Source organism: Drosophila albomicans, chromosome 3 (genome assembly GCF_009650485.2).
Source record: "Drosophila albomicans strain 15112-1751.03 chromosome 3, ASM965048v2, whole genome shotgun sequence".
In the NCBI taxonomy this organism is placed as follows: Eukaryota; Metazoa; Arthropoda; class Insecta; order Diptera; family Drosophilidae; genus Drosophila; species Drosophila albomicans.
In genome coordinates this window covers 54,418,993-54,445,647 of record NC_047629.2, presented here as the reverse complement: position 1 = coordinate 54,445,647, position 26,655 = coordinate 54,418,993, and the positions used below count along the sequence as shown (strand labels likewise).

Here is a 26,655-nt window from a genome sequence, read left to right as displayed (position 1 = left end):
TTTAAAGACGCAACGAATGCGGCTAATGAGCTGAGAGCTGATCCCTGTGAGCTCTGCTCCCACTACAATCGATGGGAGAGGGGAGCGTGGCAGGTGGGCTGGTGGGCTGGTGGGCAGCAACCCGCATGAATCGCGAGCTGTATTATGTTTGCCGGCTGCCTGATTTTTCGAGATTTTGATGCACTGAAGCGACAGCTGCTGCCGCCAGTTGCCAGTTGGCTTTGGATTTGGTTGCAGCAAAGAGTTGAGGTCGAGGTCGTCTGTGGGTGGCAGCAAAAGCCCAAAGGGGAAGAGGCGCTTTTGTGTTGGTTGCCAACCGCAAAAAATGATGCTCGCTGTCGTCGCTGTTGTTGTTGTTGTTGTCGAGTAGTTGCTGCTTTTTTTTTGCCTTTGCTGTTGCCAAGCCAAAAGCAATGGCAACTAATTGAATGTGCTAAACTCTCTCCCTCTCTTTCTCGCTCTCTCTCACACACAACCCGCACATTCGCAACTCACAAACACACACAGTCACATATACAACTGCATTAATATCGCGTTATATGGCGCATTAAGGCGCTCATTTCAACTATTTCTTTCTTTCTTTCATTCTTTTTTCGCTCTTCGGTTTGTTGGCTTTGCTTTTGCCCTGACCTGCTGCTGGTTCATGAGGAGCGTGGGGAGGAGGAGGAGCAACTAAAGCAAAGCAAAGCGCCATCTAGTGGGTGGCTGCAGGGAGCGGGGCGTTGTTCCAAATGATGATGATGATGACGATTGCTGCGGCGCACTTTGCATTTGTATTGGTAATTACGATGTCAATGTGTGCGTGTGTGTGTGTGTGAGTGACGTCTGCTTGTTGTTCCTCTGCCACGGGGTGGATTTTGCTTGCTATGTTTTTTTTCCTATATTTTTTATGGCATTTTTTTTTAGCTAACCTTTCCTTCTCCCTTACTCCCTCACTCGCTTGCTCACGCTTTCTCGCTCGCACTCTCTCGCACTCCCTCAGTTAGCAGGGGTGGCGGGTAACGGGACGTTTTCTCGTCCGGCAATTTTTTTCTATGTTTGCCTGCGTCGGAAACCGCCATTTTTTATGTGCGCTAACTACGCCACCCTCTCAATGCTCAATGCTCTCTTTCACTCCATGTCTCCCTCTTCCTCTCCTTGTCGCTCTCGCACCCTCGCATAGAATTTGCGCATTAGAAAAAATGTGGAGTGTGTATGTGCGTGTAAGTGTGTTTGTGAAAATGGCGGTTTTGTTGATAAGAAAAAGCAGCTAAATTCATGAAGTGGCCATGTGAACAAAGCTACACAAATATAGATAAGATTAAATCATTAACAAATATTGAACATGTATTTTATTAATAAACTTTTCGATTTCAAGAAACAAGTTGTAATAAACCACAATTTCAAATTTGGATTTTTCACTACCGCCATCTATGATCAGGCAGCGTGAAATACTTTTGCCTGGCGCCATCTATATTTGACCTGCTTGCGCTGTGGCGACATCTGTTGGCTACTACACGATGTTAACTAAGTCTATAACAGATGTTGTTTCGTTTTCGCTTCGCACGCTCGGTTTTTAAAATACGCGCCTTTTTTTATATACGTTTTGAAATATACCAAAAAATATATTGTAGAGTAACCAGGTGACGCTTTGAGGGATTTTTTTGTTTCGGTATATTTAGCCGGCATTCAAAGAGATATCTTTATAAATTCTTCATTTGGTCTCAGCTGAGCTGTCATAGCTTTCAGAAAGCTCTGCAAAAAGAGAAAAACAAGAAATTCTGGAATACACATATTAATTAATTGCACAATAAATATTTACCAGCAAAAAAAGCGAGTGAAAACGGTATGTGGTGTATAAACAATGCAAAACGTGTTCTAATAATAACATTTCAGCTTGCGGTGTGCTTCCGTTGATCTTCCCAGCATCGACGCACAACAAACTAAACAAAAGCATCCAAAACAAACCGAAGCATGAACATGAACAACATCAATAAAGGTGGATACGTGCCACCCGGCTACTATCCGCCGAATGCTCCACCAGCTGATGGCGGCGCCCCATTCCCGCCCCCGGTCGCACCGTATCCACCAGCAGGGCCGCCGACACAGCCTGTTAACTATGTGAGTATTTATAAAGGGGGCGTTGGCGCTCATGGAACACTGACACTGCTTCCTTTCGGTATAGCGAATTCGCTAGTGCATAAGTACTACACCGTTCGAAAGGAAAATAATACACAGCAACAATGTATGTTTGTATGTATGTGTGTAGGACTGCCACCTCAGCCAACCAATTATGTAGTTTTTTGGGGGCGTTGTCCGTCCAACATGAGCAATACATTCATGCACACAAACATACACATACAATGAACAAAGCTAACCATTGTGTGTGTGTGTGTATTAACCTAAGATTGGCGGCTTGTGGATATAAAAAAGATTAGCGAATATTCCGTTATATGACGTCACTCAAAACCGCTGAACACTTTGCCCTCTATTATTTTAGTTCTTGTTTGAGTTTGATTCACTTAGTCGAAAATATTGCTACCGCAAAGAGTTTCGTTTTCTAAACTAAAAAAGCCATTTCAAGTTCACAAGTTCTCAGTGTAAGTACAAATTGAGCTTATGCAATTTCTCTGCTATTTCCAAATGTCATTAATTAACATATGTGTAGATAGAAAGTCAGCTAATTTTATTTCTGTATTTAATTGTTAACTGGTTTCATGCGTTTTTTGTTTTTTTTTTTGGGGCAGTGCCGAAAACAAGTCGCTAGAACAATCGAAGAAAATAATCAGCAGTCTTCGTTTGTTTCTGCACCCAACCGCATCATATTTTATTTCTCCCGGATCTTCACAATACAGTATAAAATAGCAATTCCCGTTCGCTTTTGCTAATACTGCGCAATTCCAAGGAGATATTTTAATTGGTGAGTTTGCTGCTCGCCACATAAAAGTTCTCATGAAAAAATGATACCCATAGATATAGAAACCTAATTCTTAGAATGAATTGTGCTCAAGCATAACAAGTTGCATTGCTGGCTGTGAAATTCGAAATAAATATGAACTCTTCTTTAGATAGAGAGTCTCTGATTTCATCATAAGATTATCAAGGAACTTATTATTTACACATAAGCTTTTATTCGGAGCACGCACAGATAATATTTCATGAAACAACAAAGTTCATACGGAACATTGATTCTTGCACGATCGTTTCTTTATATGCTATCTGATATAGCAGACGGAACTGACAGAAGCCTTATCTGCATCGACAATAAATCAATTAAATCAGTTTAACTTGCTTAGCTGAACAGAGTGGATTGCTGTATTTGGAATATTATACATAAGAAAAGTTGAATATTTGTTTTGGTATGAACTATATTTTTTTTTTATACAGTTTGTTTATAAAATTTCAACATAGCTTTCGTAGTTTTTATGAATCTTTTATAAGAATTCAGAATTAAAACAATATTTTAGACAGTGTCTTTAACAAATTCCTACAACATAGCTTTTGTAATATTGAGGAATATTTGATAAGAATCCAGAACTATAAGAATTTTTTTGAGTGTATTGTGTATAACTTGAGATAAGTTATGTGTACTGCTTGTGATTAAAAATTAAGTGGCCCCGCATATCTTGTAGTCGATTTTAACAATATTTGTTATTTGACGGTATAGTTATGAAAGTAAATGGTTTATCACGTCAAGTATAAATTATACATTTTGAAAGTGTTTTTGGAAGAAGAAAGAAATAGAAATAGAAGGAAAACGTTTTGCTTTAGTGTGTTTATATGTGTAGTTTGTAATTTGTCAAAATACACAAGCATATAAATACTTATATTGTTGTTTTGCCATTTAAAGAGTATTTGATTCTCTCAAAATTAAGCACAACTGCATATTCAAGTGCCATTTGACTAAAGACTCGTGTGTCTCGTATTCAAGTAATTTTGAATAAAGCGCTTTTACTTGTTATCTAATGACATAATACAAAAAAATGAAACCAAATTGTTTACTTTGTATTATTTAAAGTACATATTTAGAAAAGATTGACAAATGATTAATAGCATGTTTAAACAAGTAAGAAAGTTACAGTCGAGTGTGCTCGACTGTGAGATACCCGCTCCCCATTTTTAATAAAGGCAAAATATTACGGTATTATTTTCAAAATATACCGAAAGTACTAAAAAAATACTAAAAATATACCAAATGGTCAGAAATCATAAATTCTATAGTTATTATTGTATACACCAAAAATTCGCAGCTGTAGCTTGAAAATTACGCTTGTTATTCGAATTCATTGATTTGCGGGGGCGGATGTGGGCGTGGCAAAAATTTAAAACAAACTTGATCTGCGTGCAAACATAACAAATGCTGTCGAAAAAAGATTATAGCTCTATCTCTTATAGTCTCTGAGATCCAGTGTTTCATACGGACGGACGGACAGACGGACATACACACAGACGGACAGACGGACATGGCTAGATCGTCTCGGCTGTTGACGCTGATCAAGAATATATATACTTTATAGGGTCGGAGATGCCTCCTTCTACCTGTTACATACATTTCCTGCCGGCACAAAGTTATAATACCCTTCTACCCTATGGGTAGCGGGTATAATTATGAAGAATAATTATCTCTGTTCCCATAAAATATATTTATATATTATTGATGAGCAATTAAAGAACATTAATACCCGAAAAGGTAATCACTTATGTTCTACTGTGGGTAAAAAGTAAGGTGAATTTGTTTGTAAAATAAAAATCTTTATTTATTTAGTACTTATTAAAAAAGGAAGTTATTACGCAAGGCACCATAAATTATTTATTGACTTTATAGATTAGATAGTGTCTGAAACTTGTGAATGATTAATTCAAAATGCAACTTATCAATGCACTCAACTAAGTGAATGATTAATTTATAATGCACAATGAAACTTATCGATGCACTCAACGTTGTGGTCAACTAAGTGAATTAAACTCCACACACATTGAATTTGTGAATAGAAATAATATCGAATTTATGTCTTCAGGGTTTTGCACCGGCTGCGCCACAAGGATACGCTCCAGTTCCACAAATGCCGTACTCAGAAGCATACAACACCGGAGGAGGAGGAGGAGGAGCTCCAGTTCCGTTTGGCGCTGGCGCCGGAGTACCAGGAGGTCCAGTGCAAGTGACTCAGCCTTATGGCTATCCACCTGGACCGGCACAGCCTCCAGGGCCACCACAGCCATATGGTCCGCCTGGACAGCCGATTATCACGCAACCAGGCATGCAGCCGGGTCAGCCACAGCAGGGTGGACCAGGAGGTGAGCAATGCTAGAAATGGGGACAGTTGACAATCAGCAGCAGACTGATAATATGCAAACACACGAGAGAGACAATCAATGACGAACGAGTTCTGCTCAGAGCACAGCTCAAAACAGAGCAGAGATCGATGTCATTGCACTGTCGTGGTGATAATCACAAGTCCACTGCCAATGAACCACGTTGACTGACTGCACAGTGGTTAACATCAGCTTCAACTGCAGCTGCAACAGCAGCGGCAGACTTCAAAGCATAGTTTTCTATTAGCACCCCAAAATCAGAACTGTAAATATTTGAAGTGAGATGTGTTCTGTGTAAATTTGTTACCGAGATGCGAACCAAAAGACACCTATTATGATATGAGCTATCAGCTGGAAGTTATCATCGTTGTTCTCGTTGTCATTGTCATTGTTGGTTGTGTTGTTTACACACCAAACGCGTTTACTCACGGAGGAGGAGGACAGTCGGTCTTATCGCCTTAATTGAACCAATAAAATAATACAAAGCGCTATTTAAAACACGTTCGGCTATGTTGATGCTACAACGATGATTTTTCCGGCACGTCAACTTAGTTCGGTTCGCAGCAGCATCGAGAGCAGTCGCATTTAGTCAGTTCCAATTCTCGTTCAAATCTCGTTCAACGATGCCACAGTCGGTCGCAGTGGCAACCGCAGTTGCAGTCCCAGCCTGCAGCTCGAATTACATTTCCACATTGGATCTAACCAAAGCCGACTCGGTGGACCACAGAGAGGGCGCAACACCAACGACTGAGGCTGGCGTCAGCAGTGGGTCAAAGGTCTTACGCTTCATTTGGCACACACTGTACAACAAGTACAGCTATTTCTGCACCAGATCCCAGACTCTGAAGCAGTTGGTCTGCCGTGAGGCCAACAAACCGCTGCCCAAGAAGTTCAGACACACGATGCGATTGAATAAATCGGCCAAGCGCAAGGGCTACGAGTTCTATATGAGTGATGAGGACAAGAGGTGAGATTGAAATGTTGAATTGGCAACCCTTCAAGGTTACTTTAATCCCAGCTGAGGCCATAAAAAAAGATATATTACATCTTGAGAGAGAGAGAGAGAGAGAGAGAGAGAGATACGTGCCAAAGATAGCCGCCTCTCCATTGTGATGAAATTATAAATTCGTCGGGACTCTTGATGGGTATATTGGATGTGTCGTAAAAGTTATCTAAGGCCGCGCCAAGATTAGATATAAAATCAAGCAGCGTTCGTTGAGTGGCGTAAACAGCACAATAACCCGCCATGCCTGAGGTCGGGTTCGGGCTCGGGTTCGTTTGCGGTCCATTGTAAATGCCCTCAATTAGGCAGTTTCCATATGACGTTGAGCAATTGGCACGATGACAGTAACGACGACAATGACGGCGACATTGACCAATTGACACGCTTTTGTGGGCCGCCCACGTTTGACGAAGGAATTTTACAATTTGCGTACACATACTTTGATTAATGTTGTTATGTTCTTTTCCACAGGCGACTGGATGAGTATACCTACAGGAATTCCGAACTGTCCGCGCGGATTGGAATACCTTACGAGTATCGACCAGCTTTTAGTTAAGCAGAAGGTGGAGCTGCTCGAGGCATTCACCGGCTTCGAGACCAACAATAAGTTTTCAATCAAAAACGCGCTCGGCCAGAAGGTCTACTTTGCGGCTGAGGACAACGATTGCTGCACCCGCAACTGTTGCGGTCCGGCTCGCCCCTTCGATATGAAAGTCTTTGATAATTACCAGCAAGAGGTCATTCACATGTACCGTCCATTGGCATGCTCGGCCTGTTGCTTCCCCTGCTGCCTGCAGACCATGGAGGTCTCGGCTCCACCCGGCAATCCCATTGGCTCCATCGAGCAGGAGTGGTCCATCTGCTCGCCCTCGTTCCGTATTCTCAATCACCTGGGCGACACTGTGCTCCGCATCGAAGGTCCCTTCTGCACCTTCTCGCTCTGCGGCGATGTCGAGTTCAATGTGAGTACTTTCGCTCTGTTTATAAGCCAGTTTTAAATACGATTTTCAATTACAGATTGTCTCGCTTACCGGCGAGAAGGTGGGAAAGATCTCCAAGCAGTGGTCGGGCTTAGCTCGTGAAATCTTCACGGATGCCGATTTCTTCGGCATCACTTTTCCACTTGACTTGGATGTTCGCATGAAAGCCGTGCTGCTGGGCGCCACGTTCCTTATTGTAAGCATCATCCATTGTTATCTAATTGCAGTCTGTATCATTCAGTTCTATCGTTTAATACTCATGACACATTGGCTGACGAGGTAAAAGAATTTCCACCCCAGCCCCCCATCCGCAGTCCAAGCTTCAATTTACTTTGCTACTGAATAAGCTTTATCCGCAATTTAATTAATTTGCCCTTGATAATGTTTGCTATTTATTTCTTTTAGGATGCAATGTTCTTTGAGAAGTCTGGAAATCGCGAATCGGATCGCCCTGGAATGTTTTAGCGGCTTCCGTGTATAATTAAATATCCTTTAGCGTGTATGGACTTTTTATTCCTCTAAAAGCTTAATCGTTGAAATCAACTATCGCAAACTAGTCTCCTATGGCCAAAGCAAACCGAAGCCGCATTGAAATAACCAAGTTTCTCAATCATTGTTCTACCTTAAATATTTGAAGATATTATTATTGTTTGTCGAGACCGGAATACAACTTAAATATTATTATTTAGTTATAAGCATTTTTGTATTTGACTTTTCTATGAATTTATGACCAACTGCTGTCTTCAGAACATTTCGAATAAGTATTTCACATGAATAATCAGGAGAAAACGGAAATGTCCAAAATGTACTTTAACTATGGATCTACATTTGAGTGTCTTAATGTCTACAATAAACAAAATGCTTAAGCATAAGCATAAATCAAAATATTTGTATGAATCAAAGTATATACACATGTATTTTATTATTATACTATTCAGTAGCTTGAAGAATATTGATATATATATTTGATGTATTTATTGTATCTATTGATTGTTTGCAGAGACAAATATAATATATAAATATGTACTCGGTAGGTTCCTTGATGTATTTATTTATATGTAAACATGTTAATCATTTTATTGCCAGTTAAACGAAGTAACCAAGTTACAATTTTGATGTAAACATTGTGTATAACCGATGTATATTATATGTAGATATATGTATATTCGAATATATATAACCATTGTTCAAAGTGACGGCATAAGGAATCAGGGATATGAGATATGTTGAATCAATCAGATATAATAAACACAATCTTTTTGACGTTCACATGGAAAGGTTGTTCTTTTGATTATGGGTTAACCCATCCTGCAATTAGCATCAACTGTGATTGGAAACCGGCTTCGAAACGAGTTTTGAAGTGCAACTAAAAATAAACAAAGCTACGCACTGAGTTCTGCGTTTTAAGATGTTTCAGTTGAATTCGCAATGCAGTCGCGACAAGTTCTAGTTCTAGTTTTAGTTAGTCTCACAATTTCTGATGTACGCACAAAAGATGTTCAGGAATGCGAAGAGTTATCCCATAAGAACTATGTTTGCTATGAGATCGAGAGCTTTGAGCAACTGCAACATTTTGTGCAAGAGGATTGGCAAAGCGTGAAAATTGTCAACGGACACAAGGCCATCGAAAGTGATGACCAAATTCTGGACAAGATGTCGAAGCTGCGTCAACTGGATCTATCGGAGGCAGGAGGAGTGTCTCTGGGCGAACGTGGCTTGAGGGATTTAATAGCACTGCAACAGCTCAACTTATCACACAATGAATTGGATGAGCTGCACGCTAAGCACTTTGCTGACAATGCGTCTTTGGTCAGCTTGGATGTCAGCCACAATGACTTGCAGTTCATTGGACGCACACTAATGAAGCAGCTGTCAAATCTCGTCTACGCCAACTTCTCGAATAATGCAATAGCCAGCGTCGAGCCGGATGCCTTCAAGGGGCAACTGTACTTGCAGCACCTCGACCTCAGCACCAATGAGCAGGAGAACATAACCATTGGCAGTAATGCCAATCTGCGTTATTTATCCATCAGCAACAATAATGTGCGAGATGTAAGTATGAACAATAATAAATAAATACGTTAATCGAACTATAATAATTAACAAATAAAATCAATTTGAAGGAATAAAAATACTTCAGTCGATATTTGCATCTACATTATAATTATTGACAATCTATGATTATTGTATACTTTTGTTTAATGCAAGCAACACACTCTAAACCTTTTTATTTTGTATGCATTGCATATTTTATATGAAATATTTTACAGCTGTTAAATCGACTCATAATTATTGCCAACAATAATTTAATATTTCCATCACTTTTAGCATAAATGTTAAGAGCATAAACTTTCGACCTTCTTGACTTCATCTCAATTGATTGTTAATGACAAAACATTCTTACTCAAAATCTAAACTGTAATTTTTTGTTTTCAGTTTGCTTTCTTCTATTGACTTTAATATCTAAATTTATAATAATTTTTATTTGTATACCCACTACTTACAGGATTGAGGGGTATTATCAATGTGTGCCTTCAGGTGGAAAACATAAAGTATAAATGTTCTTAGTCAGCGTCAGCTGACGAAGCGATATAGTCATGTCCATGTCTGTCTGTCTGTCCGTCCGTCTATATCTAGATCTCAGAGACTATAAGACTGTACTGTAAAGTATATTTTGAATGTAGTACTTTGGTATATTTCAGTATTTTTGCGGTATACTAATTTCGCATATTTAAAGAATAATATCGCACTGTTTTGAGTTGAGCACATTCGACTATAGAGTTCTTACTTCTTTTACCTGAACTGCATGAATTAAGAGCACAATCTTTCGACCTTCTGATTGCATTTAATTTAATTGCTAAATTCAACAATTTCTAACTCTAAATTCATATTGCATTATTTAATATTTAATATTTAATTTGATTTCTTCTATTCAATTTAATTCTAAATTTACTTATTTTATTGACTGTTTATATTTAACAATAATATTGATTTTCATAATATTTTTCTATATTCAATATTTTGTTGTTTCCTCGCCTGTTTATAGTTCACTTTTATTAATCATTTAAAAATGATTCCCTTCTCTCTTAGTTCCCTTGGTGTCGTCTGCGTGGACTGCCAAAGCTGGAAGAGTTGCATTTGCACAGCAATTGGCTGGAGACGCTGGACATGGCCATCTTCTATTCCCTGCCTCGACTTCGAGTGCTCAACGTGTCGAACAACAACATCTACACAATACAACGGAACCTATTCGTGGGTCCTGGGCCTGATGTTTCACCTCAGCTGCAAGTGCTCGACTACAGTGCAAATAATGTAAAGGTGTTGGAGGATGAACTCTTCAACAGGTTGCAACATCTGGAGTCACTTGATCTGCACTACAATCAAATATCAAAGATCTCTGCAACTGCTTTTAGAGGTCTGACCAAATTGAAATCCCTGCACTTGCAGGACAACAGTATTCGACAGCTGCCAGATGGAGTTTTTGGCAATTTGATTTCGTTGCAGTTGCTCGACGTGAGCAAGAACAACATCAAACAAATCTCGGCAAATGTGTTTGGCGACCGAGTGTTGCGGCAACTAAGTCAGCTTGACTTTAGCCACAACAACATCGAGGAACTGCATCCGTTGGCCTTCTCCTCGCTGCCGTACTTGCAACAGCTGCGCTTGGGGCGCAACAAGTTGATTTCTCTAGACATTCGCATGTTTGCCCCACTGCGTCGCCTGCAGCTGTTGTCGCTGAGTGAGAATCGCCTGACGGATATCGAGCGGGATGTGCTCGACACGCTGGACAAATTAAGCGAGCTGGATATCAACAACAATCAGCTAACCTTTCTGCCTGCCACCTTCGAGCTGCCGCAGCTGCGACGCATCCGCATCGAGGGCAATCCCTGGCAGTGCCTCTGCCTCGACGAGCTCACAGCCTGGCTGCATGGTCGTGGTGTGAGCTATGCGAGTGCCAACAGCGCCTACTACAGTGGCCGGAAAGCACTCTGCGTTGTCACGCCCCTTGGACAATGCATCAGGGACTTGGAGGCGGTGCGCGCGCACCGCATTGTTGAAAGCTATGAGGAGATTTGAGGTGGCTGGCGATGGAGCCATAAATCAATAGCACTAAATGCTAGTGGAGACTCAGAGTCAGGATGGTTGGAGGTTGGAGTGTTGGAGTGTTGTGGCCTTCGTAAATCACAGACAAATGAATGACCATCAGGCGCAAAAGTTTTGCTGGCCAAAGTATTTGGCCAACTGTCGTAAAACAATAAAACAGAAAGAAGCCACACAACAAACCGGAAGTGGGGGGAGTGGAAAGTAGGGGGAGAGGGAAAGCAATGGCACAGATTTTCAAATACTTAACACCACTTAGGCGAACAGTTGGACAAATGACAATGACACAGAGAGGAATGGAATGGAATGAAATGCTTCACACGACATTCTCGATTGTCGAGCGTAATTTAACTTAAGAATTTTTATTAAAATTGTGCGATTTGTTTTGAGGCAGTTTGAGGCCTGAGGTAGTCTGAGCTGGCCATGACTTAATGAATAAATGATTGATTGAATGGGTGTCAGAAGTGAGCAGCAAAGGAAGCTAAGCAAACTTCCGGCGGACGCGAGCGGAAAAAGCGTGGAAAATTGAGCTGTGGGAATTGTTAGTGAGTTTTCAAGATTGCGCAATTGTGAGTGAGTTGAAAAATCAGAGAATGAATAATGAATAAATTATACAGGTAAATGGCGCTAAAATGCCGATTTATGATTTAACATAAGCCAATCGATTAATTAATAATGCTGACACAAAAATGTGTAAATTCACTTAATACGAGTAGAAATAAAATTAATGATTCACTTTTCTAATTTATTTGCGCACTTTCGAGGCGTTTTTCGCATTTCCGCACTTTTTGATTCTCATAAAGCAAATATGCAGACCGAGAAAAGTATTCAAAATGAATAACTATGCTCAGGTCACACGCACACACTCATACTCACACTCACACTCGCATTCACATTCACGAATTCACATTGGCAGGCACTTGTTGGTAAATAAGTAGTTCAACTTCAACATATTCACGCAACTGCATTGAAAAGCCAGCACAAGTATTCGAGGCATTCACACGCACAGGTGACAAAAGCCGACACCAATGCGCACAGACAAAGCCATGAGCCACGAGCTGTAGTTGGAGCCTTAGCCAGGACATGGAATAAGGACACAGATACGCACTGCGCTGAATGCGGCAATTATGGCAAGCAAGCGAGCTAGCTAGCAAGCGGAGCAACCGCCAGGAATGAAGTGAGAGACAGGCAGCTTAACTTGCCTGCTTGCCTAACTCACACACATACAGACACACACACATACAGACAAAAGGATGTTGGAGCCTAGCAACTCGACAGCTACAATAAAAGTTCTTTATGCCGTGTCGAGGCTAGCCGGAGATTACAGCTAAGCAGTGATGTTTTCTTTCTTTCTGCACTTCGTTATGTGGGTCTCATCAAAGTTTGCTTGCACAAAAATGTTAATTTAATTACATTACATTTTTGGTGCGGTTCTTTTTTGTCGCTTTCGGGTTGAAATTGTTCAACACCTGGTTGAGTTCTCGGTTCTCCCAATCATTGCAGGTCAAAGGCGTAAAGTTTTTCCACAGGTTTTTGGGGCAACAATTTTCTTATGAATTTTGCGGTCGACAGCAATGCTAAGAAACCTGGACAAAGTCCTTTCAATTAATTTAGGTACAAAGTTTTGTTTGCACAATTTGATAACTGAAAACAGCAGGCGTTCATTTCGTCTCGCTTCAATGTCTTCTCCCTCTCTCTCCCTCTCTCTTTCTCTTTGCTTGACACACTTGTTGCACACAGTGTGGCAAATATTGAACCCTCGTCAAAATGAAATGACGTTCAGTGCTGTCAGAGACATCACAGCCCCATCAATTTGCTGGCCTAAGTTTTGTCATTGTTCAAACATTGGAGACTTTAAATTTTACCATGCACGTTCAGGTGCACATTGCGTATGCGTAATATTTTCTAAATTCAATATTTTCTCTCGCTCTCTGCTTTTGATGTGTATGAAGTGCTTTTTGCTGCTGTCTATGCTGCTGCTGCTGTTGCTGTGGTGTGACTCTCAACTCGGAATTATCGAGTGGCCTCTTGGCCAGCCCAATTTTCATTTGCAGCATTTCGAAATTAATTGCGTTCAGAAGCTAATTACATTTTTGTGGCTCCGCATTGCACCACACTTTATGTCGCAATTTATATTAATATTTGGCAAATATTTTACAATTTTTACTGCAATTAGCATGACAATTTTCTATGCTGTTTAAATGCCACATTCTAATGCAGCTAGTTTACGGCCACAAAAATGAAAATCAAATCGCAAACTAAGCATCATGCAAATGCCGGATTTGAATCCGGATGTGGCACAGACTCCACTTGAAATAACAATACACATTTTCGTGGTTCGTGTGGTTCTCTCTCTATGCATTTGTAATTATCCCACAGTTGCAGTTATTGCATTTGATTTTGTGGCCATCGCTTCCCTTGTGGGCAAGTCTTTTCCCTCCTGAGAGTTCTGCAATCACGCTCTATTTAGTAAGGGAAGCTTTACCTGTTTAGATAAATGAAATCAAAGTGGTGAATGAAGTTAAACTGATTTTTTTTGGTATTAAAAGGTAACTTCAATCAATCCGAGAAAGATTTCCATATATATCTAGCATTAGAAAGTAATTTTAATTAATCCGATCAAGATTTCCGTACTTAAACTAAAACTTGATTAAGGTTTAGCCTGATTTTAAAAGTCGAAATGATCAAAAATGATCATTATAAAAAAAGTAATCAGAATTGTATTCTTTCATAGTAATGAAACTTAAAACAAAATTAAATTCCCAAAATGGCAAAGCTTAAAGAAATTTAAAAGTGTCAATTTGTAATATATAATTACTAATTTTACAAACCAGTTAAACTTGTTTGGGGTAAAAATAAATTGAATTTAAAATGTGCTATTCATATTATAAAAAATAACAATTAAATTTAACAAAGTGTTCTAGACTTTTGCTAAACAAAAAGATTTTTTTGTCTACGCTTAAGTTATTTTAGACATATTTTTATACATATATGCATCTCACATATGTATGTATGTTGTGTGCTTTATTTGTTTGAATTCCTTAAAAATAAGCAATTCAACTATGACATTTACTTTCAAGAGTTGTGATGAATTAATTCTGCTCAAGTACCTGCTTGAAAATGATGCATGAATATTACTTTAGTCAAAAGAATTCTTCTTATTCAGAAGCGCTTTAACGAGGCTTGAATTTATCTCTCTTTTTAAAGGTCAACATGCATGCAAATCCAATTGCAATGTTGTTAGCTCTTCGCAGCTTTACTTCATCAACTCTGGATTCTTCTCGATATCAGTCGGATACAAAGTTGACTTTGCAGTCTTGCATTGATATCTGACCAACAACTTTCCTGAGGTTTTTCACATAGCATCCAGCAGAGTTTGCTGGTCTCATCTGTGCCTTGACTGCTGAGAGTCCTGGAAAGGCGGCAACTGGCTGCACGTTACTCCATTTTGCCAGTGGGGAATTGTCTCGCAAACGAGAGTGTGAACGTGAGTGTGTGTGTGTGCTTGTGTTTGTGGTATGTGTTTGTGCAGCACACTGAAATTGCCACAATGTCATCGCCTGCTACCAGCTGCCACTTGGCTGCTTATTTAATGAAAATGCCTTGGCTGGCAGCATAAAGTATGCAGCATGCAGCATGCAGCATGCAACATACAGCTGAGGTAATCGAGGCAGCTGCCTCATTTTGATGCTGCCTGCCCCCAAAAATGTTACTGTTCATCGGCTCTGAGAGCCAGGCACAAAATACCTTTGCTAATGATTTTTAATGGCCAAATTGCATGGGGCAGCCTTGAGTTTGAGTTTGAGTAGAGCACCCCAGAGGATAGCTGCTGTCTCTCCATAAAGAGGCAGCTGCCCGGCTGCCTGACTGCCTGGATGCTGTGCTTATTAAAAGAGCATTTGTTGCCGGCGCTCAATAAAGCTGCCGCAAGACGAGGCACACAAAAATGAGGCAGCAGCCTCAAACACGTGCAAACACAATTCGATGCGAATTTGCGGTCAATAAATTATGCATGCCACCAACGCATGCCACACTGAAGCAGCAGCAGGCAAGAGGTGCCACACATCTACCTCTAGCTAAAGGCCAATGGCCTTAAAAAAAGAAGAGAAAACAAATTAGTGGCGCTTACTCAACAAGATTGAGCGGCATTTTGTGGCAACGTCATGTTGCTGCGTCTTGTGGCAAGAACAGAGGCGTAGTCAGCGAAGAACTATGCAACATCCATCACGTTAGTCCCCTCTTAAAGCCAACAGTCGACGCTGCACAGCACTTGCAACAGAGAGCAAAAAAAAAGAAAGAAAAAAAATGAATTCGTACTTAATTAATGAAAGAGCTTCCGGTTGGCATTCAAACATGCCACGAGTGGAGGGCTGCATCTATTTATAGGCGCATAGATATTAACATTACGAGTGCGCGGGTGAGTGTGTGTGTGTGAGTGCGAGTAACTGATGAATATTCATTTGAATGTGAGTACTCACATTAAGCTGACGCGGCAAATCAACAGCTGAATATAATGTTGTTTATTAAAACATGTAATACTCGTTATTTCTGAGGGAATTGGCAAGGGAACAACAACGGAATGAGCTGAGAGAATTACGAGAGGGGTGGAGAGGAGGGGGAAGAGGGAATGGATATGGAAATGTGTCGACTGTTGGCAATTGGCCTTCGCATCTGTTGCAAATGAAATTATGTAAATGTGACAGCGACAGTTGCCGCACTTCCAATGTGTGTACGTGCATATATGTGTGTGTGTGCTAGTATGTGTGTGGATGTGTGTGTGGCTGACCCACAAATACAATGGCAATGCGGTTCTGGCGGTTGTCGTTTGCCTAAACACGGCTTAATGTTGATTAGTTGCATTAAACATGCGAAAAACGCAGCCGAAATGCCAAAAACAGTTGCCTACTTTTGGGCGCAAACACACCAGACTCAAATGCTTCTGTATGGGTGCTTGTGTGTGTGTGTGCAACACAAATTGTCGCATCATTTAAACATTTGCGCGGCAATTGAATAAATTTAATTGCGAATAAAGCTTATTACGATTACTCGTATCACGCGGCCAAATGGAAATTTGCTGCGGCTGCCCATAAACTAGGAAAGCCAATCGATGTTTTGTTGCTTGCCACTTGCCACTTACCACTTGCCACTTGGCTGCAACTCTCACGCGCAGCATGCAACATTGAAAGTAAGAACATTCAAGAGGCCGCTGGCTAACTTTAATAGTAAATAACAACAATAACAAGTTTGCCGCAGGCGCCACAAAAGCCGCAGCTGCGCCACGTACCAAAGTTGCAACAACAAAATCGAAAAATAAAAAAGAACACAGTGGAGGGAAAGCAAAATAAGTTGGAAAACACTTTGCTTTGATGGGCGGCCAAGTGTCGCCATTGGACTCGCTTCGTAATGGGGTTTATAGACGTGGCTAAGAAGTTGGTTAAAATCAACAATTAACTTGGACATTGTTGACTTTGGCAACTTGAGCAGGGTATGCGCAAGTCGTATATGCTTCGTTTTCTATTTAAAGTGAAAGGAGACGATGTCGATGTCGATGTCGAGGGCCAGGCCAAATCATTATTGATTTTGTTATTGGCCTGGTCTGGTCTGGTCCTCTCGTGGGCCAGTCTTATCAAAAGGTTGTGCCTCGAGTGTCACTTGGGGGCGCTCTCTTTTGACAAAAATAAAAGTTGTTTTCATATTATTTATGCGCCGTTCATGCCATAGGCAATGTGGCTCGTCGGTTGGCCCTTTAATATATTGTTTATGCTCGCATGCCAGTTGCTTCTTAACTCTTTTCGAAATTTATGTAGCAGCTGCCTTGCCTTTGCCTTCGCTTTGCCTTGGCTGCTGATACACGTAATGTGAAATGAGAGCGGGCAGAAGTAAATATCGAAATAGGAAAATGTCAAATGCATTCGGCTAAAGAGCCCAAATGCTCATAATGTGTTAAGTTTTTGGCATTTCCACTGTTGGCTTGAAGTCCTTGTTGCTGCTGCTGCTGCTGCTGCCACTTGAGTTGTTGGCAAACAGTCTGCGAGGCAACTTCGCCACTTGAAATGCCAGAAAGTTTACCCAAAAGAGGCCAGCAAACTAATTATTTAGTTTCATTTTGAGGCAGCGGCAAAGGCAAAGGCAATGCCAAAAGCAAAAGCAAACTGAGAACTGAGAATGGCAAACGTCAGCGTAAGCAAAATATCAATAAAAACTCCAATCGAGATCTATTTCAATTAACTTGTATGAAAACTTTTTAATTAACGGCCACTGCAGTGGCAGCCACAAGGAGAAGACCAGAAATAGAAACAAAAAAAGCAACTATGAGCCTGGTTTTATTTCCGACTTGCTTCACATTCTTGAGCAATTTATTTGCTGCGTCTAATTGGCCAGGCGACAAGCACAGCACAGGACAGCAGAGAGAAAAAACGTGTCCCAAAATCGTATAAGAAGAGCACTTTCCCACTCGTATGTAAAATGTTGATAAATCAAGCTGCGACTGTTGTGGCTGTGACAAGCGAACAACTGTTGGACTGTCCAAATAAATAAATAAATATTAAGCTAACGACGCTAACATGTTTATACTGACCCCATTCAAACGTGGTCAGCCTCAACTATTCGAATACAACTTCAATTCTGAATTCGTATTTGTAGCATACCTTCCTGCGACCCTCATCAAAAATGACCGCAAAGCAGTTGCCAGTTACCAGTTAGCAGTTGTTCCTCTCTCCTCTCTCCTGTCTCCCACTCGGTCTGCCGTGACACCTTGTGATTTAAAAGGTAGGTCAGAAACTAAAGTCTGGCGACTTGACTCGGTGATTTATTGGAGCTAAGCTGATTTAGTGCTATTAATGCCCACAGCTCTAGTGGGTCGAGTGGGATGAGCAAACGTTTTTGCCTGGCCACAATTACAGCGTCTAGACTCGCTGAAAACAGAGAAAAGAACTTGCGAGTCGAACTCGTACTCGAACTCGAAGAACTGTCAAACTGCTGTTGGCTGCTTTTTATACCCGCTACCCATAGGGTAGAAGGGTATTATAACTTTGTGCCGGCAGGAAATGTATGTAACAGGTAGAAGGAGGCATCTCCGACCCTATAAAGTATAAAGTTCTTGATCAGCGTCAACAGCCGAGACGATATAGCCATGTCCGTCTGTCCGTCTGTCCGTCCGTCGGTCCGTCCGTATGAACACCTAGATCTCAGAGACTATAAGATATAGAGCTATAATTTATTTTCGACAGCATTTGTTATGTTTGCACGCAGATCAAGTTTGTTTCAAATTTTTGCCACGCCCACTTCCGCCCCCGCAAATCAAAAAAATCGAATAACAAGCGTAATTGTAAAGCTAGAACTGCGAATTTTGGTATATACAATAACTATTATAGTAGTTATGATTCCTGATTCCTGAATTTGGTTGCGATCAGATAAAAATTGTCGAAGTTATTAAAGAAATACTTTTGTATGGGCAAACACGCCTACTTACTAGGGGTCTAATTTGCTTTGGCCGACAATCTGGTATATTGCGCCGTCTATGGTATATTTTGAATGCGGTACTATATCGATATACCAAATATACCATTTGGTATTTTTAAGTATTTTTAGTATATTTGGTATATTTTTTATAATAATACCCCAAAATATATTTTAGTATTTTTGTAGTATAATTGGTATGTTTTGAGAAAATACCGCAAAATATATTGCTTTTATTCAAAATGGGTAGCGGGTATCTCACAGTCGAGCACACTCGACTGTAGCTTTCTTACTTGTTTACTGTTCATACAGTTCAGTCAATGGCCCGTAGTTTATTATAGAAATGACAAACGCAGTCACATCTCGAATTGAACAGCTCTTCGTCTGCTTCTACTTTTGCTTCTATCCAGCTGCTTGATAAATTGTGCGTCATGCTATTAATAAGATAAATGAGCGACAATAAGTGGCAGGGCTTCCTTCCGCTGCACAATGCGGCGTATGCGTAATTACCATTTCATATGCATTAAGCTTCAATCACAAGCCACACACAGTGCGTAGCGTTTAAGCAAATATTTGGATAGCTTGGTCGGTAGGGAATCCTCCTCGATTGCTGCCTGGCTGGCAGACTGCCTGGCAAATGGCAAGGCGATGTCATTAAGCGCATTTGTAAAATCATCAACAATATACGAGAGAATACTCCTCGATATTTGTTGTTGTTGCCGTCGACAACGTTGATTTTCGGCTCGACGGCAAATGGATTTTATTGTAAGCGAGGCATAAAAAATGCACAACAAATTGAAATGCGATCAATAATAATTATTATTGCTGCGAGATGGGAGGCACAGTGAGTACACAGAATAATTGCGTTTCCATGCAATTGCTCAATTCTCAATTCACATTTCCCAATGCTCCACAATGTAAATGCTCTGCTATTATCGTAAGAAATTGATGGTCCTCAAATAATATCGAATTACAGACTCAACTCAACTCAATTCCACTCAAATCGAATGTTTTGATGACCACTGTGACAAGTGGACATTCAAATTGGCACTTGAATTGTGCTACATTATCGTTAATAAACGCACTATATAATTTATACGCATGTATGTATTTATCGTAAATCAATTTTACACTTCTATTTGATTTAAGCTACAAACAGGTATTCATTTTTTTTATTAAATTGATTTGTCAATTCGATGCAACGTTCTTAAATTTTTTATTTCCATTTGCGAATTTAGATAAAAATGAATGTGTTTCGATATATATCGGTATTATGTATCGATAATTAATTTATTAGATTATCTACAACAAATAGCGATCGATTATATGATTGATGAATTTTTAATTTTTATTTACGAAATTCGATAAATTCGTTATCGATCTTATCGATATATCGGTTCCCATAATCGATATTCATTTTGTTTAAGTGTTGGGTACTCAGTAATCGATTATTTCCAACGAATATCAATCGATTTATGATCGATGAATTTTTTTTTTATATAGAAATGAATTAGTTTCGATATATATCGGTATTATGTACTCAGTTTATTAGATTATCTACAACAAATCATGATCGATTTATAATTGATGAATTTTTAATTTTCATTTACGAAATTCTATAAAAATGTATATCGATAAGATCGATATATCGGTCGCATTAATTAAGTTTTAAAAGTTTTGTTTAAGTGTCGATTATCAGTAATCGATTATTTTCAACGAATATCAATCGAGTAATGATCGATGAATTTTAATTTCCATATAACATTTAAATTAAAATTGAATGTAATTCGATTTATAAAGATTTTTATCAATATATCGATCTTTAACTAAGTATCGGGTGACCGATTATATAAAACGACTATCGATCGATTTACGATTAATTATTTATTATTATTGCCTCAATTTCTTTTGCGGTAAAACTTACGCATAAAAGAGCTATAACATATTTTTTTTTAATTCAAATTATTGATCTTGAATTTCACACTTTTATCGACCGATTAATGGTAGCATATAATTTTTGATGTGGTGTTTGGGAACTGCAGACCGATTTGCCATCGCAGACTTTCAATTATGCTGCCAATCGTGCGGCAGCTGCCAGCGGCAGCAGCGTTTAAAAAACATTAGCCCAAGTGACAGTCGGTGGCGGTGGCCAATGTTGGAGCCTCAACTTTAAGCTATAAAGTAGTAAACGTTTATGGCAACTGAACTGACGACTGAACTGGGAACTAGGGAACTGTGGCTAAGGGAATCAGAGGGGGTTGGTTGACCGCAAGTGCGATGCTGTTGCTGCTTTTGGTGCTGCTGGGCAACGGCCTTGTCCAGTTCGTCACAATGAAAATCCAATTTAATTTTACTGATTCTGCACTTTGGCCAAAATCGAAACGAGCTGAACGCAATCTCATCGTTGGACCACCAAAAGTTAACCCATGTGGCAATGTGGGAGTGGAAGCAACTTTTCGACTGTGTCTTAAAGTTAGAGCAAATGCGGGGGATCAGTGGACGGCACATCTAATTGTTGTTTACCGTGCTTAAACGCCGGGAAAATTGAATTGAAATCAAAATAAAATGCGACGAAAATCGAATTTGCGTCCGGAAGTTAAGTTGCCGGCCACGACAAGCAGTCGTAACCGGTGTCAGCCAGGTCAGGTCATGTCAACCGGGTCAGCGACGTTGGACGGTCATAACAACAAGAACAACAACAATGACTGGATGAAAAAAATAAAAGAATCGGCAGCAAATCCTCAAAGATTTCACTTCAGTTCAAGACCAATCCCTAGCCCTGGGGGTAATAAGAAGTAAAAGAAGCGTAACCGAAAGACAGCAGCAGGTAACATAAAACGAACAAGGGACAAAAAAGCGAAGTGCGGGAAAGAGGGGGACAGAGTGAGGGCGACTCAACTGTCGAGGTCTGTCAAGGTTAGGCTGTGTCTTGGCCTGCTTTACCAACATCGAACAATGTGTGTTTGACATTTGGAATCAGCAAAAAGACTCAGTCTCTGTCTTTGTCTTTCACTCTCCCTTCCTTCTCCTCGCTTTAGTCAGGTGCCTGCATTCGTTTCATGACATGCTGACTCTCTCTCGTCGACTGGGCTAACTTGATTCGACCTGGGAAATGCAACTGAGCAGACGGCTACGGCAAACGGCATCCAATTAAAGGAAAACACCAATGCTTAACACAGGACCCAAAAGCTGTCAGTTTCGAGTTTTGGTCGGCCGACCAGCTTGTTCAGATTTTGAGATACATTTGCATTTGCAAATGCAAATTAAATTCACGCTGCGTGTGAATGAGCAGAAGTCAGAAAAAGAAATTTTGGAAAATATTTGCAGATGGTCGAGGCTTGAATATGCTTTAAGCAAATAATATTAAATTACAGAATTTATTAATTTGAAGTAGAGTTATAAATTATGGGTTCATATGAACAGTATAAAAAGATGGAGTATTTTGAAAATATATTTAAAAATAGAAAAAAATTTGAAATATATGCAAAACAAAGTACATTAAACTGATATTAAATGTAATTTATTTTAAACTAAATTTAATTTTATTTTAATATATTTTAATCTTAAAATATTTGTACAATGAAATTCTTTTGTAAATTTAAGTTATTTTAAATCCTAATCCTAATTTATGTTAAGTTTACTGCATATTCTATAACTTTCCTTTTCTGCTGCAGGGTATTATGAATGCTTAACATGCAAATGTGAAACTGGCCAACAAACTTGGCCTAAAGCCATTGTGCCCCAAGGCCTGTCAGTGTCAGGGAGTTCAAGTCATGCACTGACTGGCGGCTACTTTTTCCCATGGTAATTGCCGCTGGCCGGCAAAATGTCTACAACAACAAGAACAACTATGAAGGTGGAGCGGCTGCTTCTGATTTGTGTATCCACTCAAATTTCTGGCAAATATTTGCCTTATTAACATTGCGGGCTCCTCTCTAAACTGATAAGCGACAACGACGCGTCGCCTCTGCGACCTCGACCTCTGCCCACTCACGTAATTTTCGTGAGCTGCCTAAAAGTATGCTACAAAATGTTTAAGCCACAAGTTATGCTAATGCTGCGTCGCTTGTTGAACCTTTTGCGGGGTGGCGAGGGGAGATGGTGGATGATGAAGAAGAAGAAGAAGAAGAAGGCCGTTGAATGTTGGTGTTAATTCAAATGACATTATTTAATGCACAGCACACGCAATGCGGCGTTAAATGTGTGTGCTGTGAAAAGAAAGTGCTTTTCATTAAATGTGTTAAACGATTTCAGGGCTTGCATAATTCAACGATTGAGAGGAAAGTGAGAAGAAAAGTGAATTTATATGTCTATTCGATGGCATTTGTATTGCGCAATGACCGAAACGGGGTCTGGCCAAGAGACACACACCAGAGTACAATACTCGTAAGTAAGCAATTACCCGAATGTGTCTAATAATAGTCTGCAGTGTAACCAGTAACTATATGCGTATATGGCAATTAAATGTACATCAAACAGTATCAACGACATCGCAACAACACTGAAAGAGAGTGTGATAGAGGGAGAGAGGAAGAGTGATGAGCAGCACGCATACGCCACGTTGTCCGCTGTCTGTCGTTATTACGAGGCGGCTTAAAGCATTTGCCACTAGTTGAAAGTGCACAACAAAATGACAATGCCAAAAGCAACAACAACAATGTCCGGATATAATAACAACAATAATATGAGCTATATTTACAATGGATATCAAAAATGTTCATGTAATTTTACACGAACAAAATTTGCATATTTATTAAATTTCGTGATTGAATTTGATAACTTGAATGTGCAGCATGAAGGCAGCAGATAACATAACAGTTAGTCGTCTACAGGTGTGTGTGTGTGTGTGTGAGTGAAAAGGATAAAGATTGCGTATACGCATTTGATTAAGTTGATGCAAAGTCAGAGCAATTGTTTATGGCGTTTAATGGTTAAGCAAACGAATCTGCAAATAGCCATGATAAATTTAAATTCATTGGATTATGTTTGTCATCCTTAACACGAAACTATTAGTGACTAAATTGTTGTTAAACCGAAACGCCAAATTAGTCATGTCAACGTTAAAGCAAACACAATGCTGCATAAAAGAAATTCTGCAGAAATTCCGTTTGATAATGAAAGTTGAAAATGCTGTAAAATATATGCAAATTAAATGGAATATTTGCTGATATTGTTGATATCATTATAGTCGAGTCGAGATTATAATGGGCTGCCGCTAAACTGACATTGATTTGAAATTTTTGCTGCTCTTCGCGCATTTTCTGACAGCAACAACAAAGTAGTTCGTTGCTGTTGTTGTTGCCGTTGTTGTTGTTGGCGCTGCTGTTGTTAGTCAAGCCGACACTTGAGTTTGACAGTTTTATGAGCATAAATGGCATTTTGTTTAATGTAGTAGTCACAGTCGCAGTCGCAGTGTCACGCCCCTTTTCGGAGCCACTGTGACGCCCCTTGGCAGCCGCTGGCATTCATTTCAATGCCTTAAAGTGTCAATTACCAAGCGACGTGAAGCGAACTGCGTCTACTCCAATAATCAAATACAACTGAATGTGTGTGTGTGTGTAAATTATAAATTGCTCTGAGGCAGCAATAAGAAGATGAAGATGACGATGAAGATGATGGTGATGGTGAGGAGCAATTGGTCTATTTATTTTTTTATTTGCTGTGGATGTTTGTCGTTGATTTGTGCTTCCCTTTTTGCTTTTTGTTGTTGCTGTTGTCGCTGCTGCTGCTGCTGTCTGTTATTATTGTTGTTACCTGTTGTTGCTGCCGTTATCGGCAGTGAAAGAAAGAGAAAGTGCCTCTAGCCAGTTTTTGGTATTTTCTCGTTTTTTTTTTATTTACTTATTCGAATTGCCTGAGAGAGGAGGCTAAAGAATGTCAATTTCTGGCTGTAATGTTCATGTAGAGGCCACTGCGGACTTTTGCTTTTCTTTGAAGCTGTGAAACAAGCCTCACATTAACTCACACACACACACACACACACACACACACACATACTCACACACACACAGCTGCATACAAAGTAACACGTTCGTTTACAGCTTTCCCTTCCTGTGCGAGAGACGCGCGATGCTTCTGCCACTTCCACTTGGCTTGGCTCTCTCGGCGTTTATTTATTTTGTTTTTGATAGGCTTTGTTCATGGGTTTTTTTTTTTTTAGTTGATTGGCTTGCCCTTGCCACAAAGCATAAAAGTAAAATTGGGCAGCGTTTTGACAACTTTTTCTTTTGTGTAGAACGCTTAATATGCATATGCATATATATCAATGTAACAGCTACTTCTAACCGCCAGACTTTCGCTAATTGAAAGAAAACGAGACAAGTTTTTCAGTTACAGTTCAGGTTCTCTCTCTCGCTCTCTGTCTATCTCTTTCTCTTGCTCTCTCGCGTGGCGTATTCATTGCAATGCGACACAATTAAGTCAGGTAGATATTGAGATGAGCATGGTCAAGACTCAAAAGCATTGACGTAGCCCAACCCAACCCAAAACCTAAACCAAAAAAAAACCTCTTCGAGTCAACCGCACAAATTTAGAAAACTTTTTGAGGGCACTTTCATTTACCTTTTTATTTTATTTTTGGATGTGTGTGTGTGTTTTTTTTTTCGCCGATGCGTATTGAAATTGCTTGGCTCGGCTTTCGTTCGTCGTTCGTTCGATGGATGCGCCGCTCATTGAATGCGAAATGAGCAGCACAGAAAAGCAGTACAGGAAGGCACTTCAAGCTCCAAGTTCCAAGCTCCAAGCTGCCTTGCCTCTTGCCACTTGCCACTGGCTTAACGGTCAAATAGAATTGCCGGCTATTGCCGTTGCCATTGCCGTTGCCGTGCCGTTGTCGTTATCGAGCAGCTTTGTACGTGAATGAATTCATCAAAAAAACAAAACGAAATGAAAAAAAAAATACACAAGCACAAGCAGCAACAACATTGGTCTCTTGTGTTTTGGGCAGCGGCAAATGCACAGCATGAAAAATTGAATATAATGCGCAAATGAAATTCAACAAAGCCAAAGCCAAATCCGAACCAAATACAAATACAAATACAAATACAAATACAAATACAAACGCAAAGACAAATCCGCAGCGACAATTGCTGCGGCTTGGCTTATGCATATTTGAATTTTTCAAACAACAAAATGAAATTGTTCGCACGCATTTCGCATTTAATCAGCAGCTGCTGTCAGCTGCTGAGGTGCGACTAACTAAATCGATTAGTTTTTGGCATCCACACGCAGTTCCCCTCCCCCTTCCCCACCTCTAATTGAATCCTGCTAATTATTCCGAGCACAGAGCGGCGCTTTCATGCATAATCTCTAGCAACAACTTTACATAGAAACGTGTCTGAGGAGAAAAACTGTCTGAGGTATTTTTTTTTGTATTTGTATTGCAAAAGAAAAGCGAAACTTTTGCAACGTTTACCTGACATGTACATAAAATTGCTGGTAATCAAATAATTTCTAGCATTTAATTGTCAACGCGAGCAACTTGTGTGTGACTCGACATGATATGGAGACAAATGTCATCAACTCAATGAGCGATGTCTTCTGCTGCTCAAACATTCAAATGATATGCCGAGTTTTAGATTGGGAAAACTTTTCCTTGTCATTAATCATTTACTTAAATTTATTATATGTTATTACTATAAGGAAATTATGTTGCACAAACTTATATTCTTATTTATATCATCATCGAACTGCATTTCAAAGTATTGCAATAAATTTAGTTTGTCTAAGTTATAGCCAATTAAAAATCCATTTTGATTTCAATCAATAAATCACAAGTTTTTCATCCACGCAAAAGGCAATCAAATCTTATAAAGATTTTCA

General features: G+C 39.8%; 2 protein-coding genes across 7 annotated transcripts; both read left to right on the top strand.

Moving 5' to 3' along the window:
- Positions 1-1,686: 1,686 nt before the first annotated feature.
- On the top strand, positions 1,687-8,552 carry LOC117569724 (phospholipid scramblase 1). Of its 5 annotated transcripts, XM_034250992.2 has the most exons (6): positions 1,687-1,825; positions 1,876-2,100; positions 4,998-5,274; positions 6,767-7,257; positions 7,313-7,471; positions 7,681-8,552. In XM_034250992.2, exons 2-6 carry the CDS (start codon positions 1,954-1,956, stop codon positions 7,738-7,740), a joined length of 1,134 nt encoding a protein of 377 aa, XP_034106883.1. In that variant the 5' UTR covers positions 1,687-1,825; positions 1,876-1,953; the 3' UTR covers positions 7,741-8,552. The 5 variants fall into 5 exon arrangements, with proteins under 5 accessions (XP_034106883.1, XP_034106884.1, XP_051861979.1 ...); XM_034250993.2 differs by lacking the exons at positions 1,687-1,825; positions 1,876-2,100 and adding an exon at positions 2,770-2,899; XM_052006019.1 differs by lacking the exons at positions 1,687-1,825; positions 1,876-2,100 and adding an exon at positions 3,324-3,338.
- A 151-nt stretch (positions 8,553-8,703) lies between these two features.
- On the top strand, positions 8,704-12,904 carry LOC117568699 (insulin-like growth factor-binding protein complex acid labile subunit). 2 transcript variants are annotated; one of them, XM_034249513.2, is made up of 2 exons: positions 8,704-9,327; positions 10,366-12,904. In XM_034249513.2, exons 1-2 carry the CDS (start codon positions 8,704-8,706, stop codon positions 11,350-11,352), a joined length of 1,611 nt encoding a protein of 536 aa, XP_034105404.1. In that variant the 3' UTR covers positions 11,353-12,904. The 2 variants fall into 2 exon arrangements, 1 of the variants encoding a protein (XP_034105404.1); XR_007955125.1 differs by lacking the exon at positions 8,704-9,327 and having other exon boundaries at positions 10,372-11,921; positions 11,994-12,904.
- Positions 12,905-26,655: the final 13,751 nt, after the last annotated feature.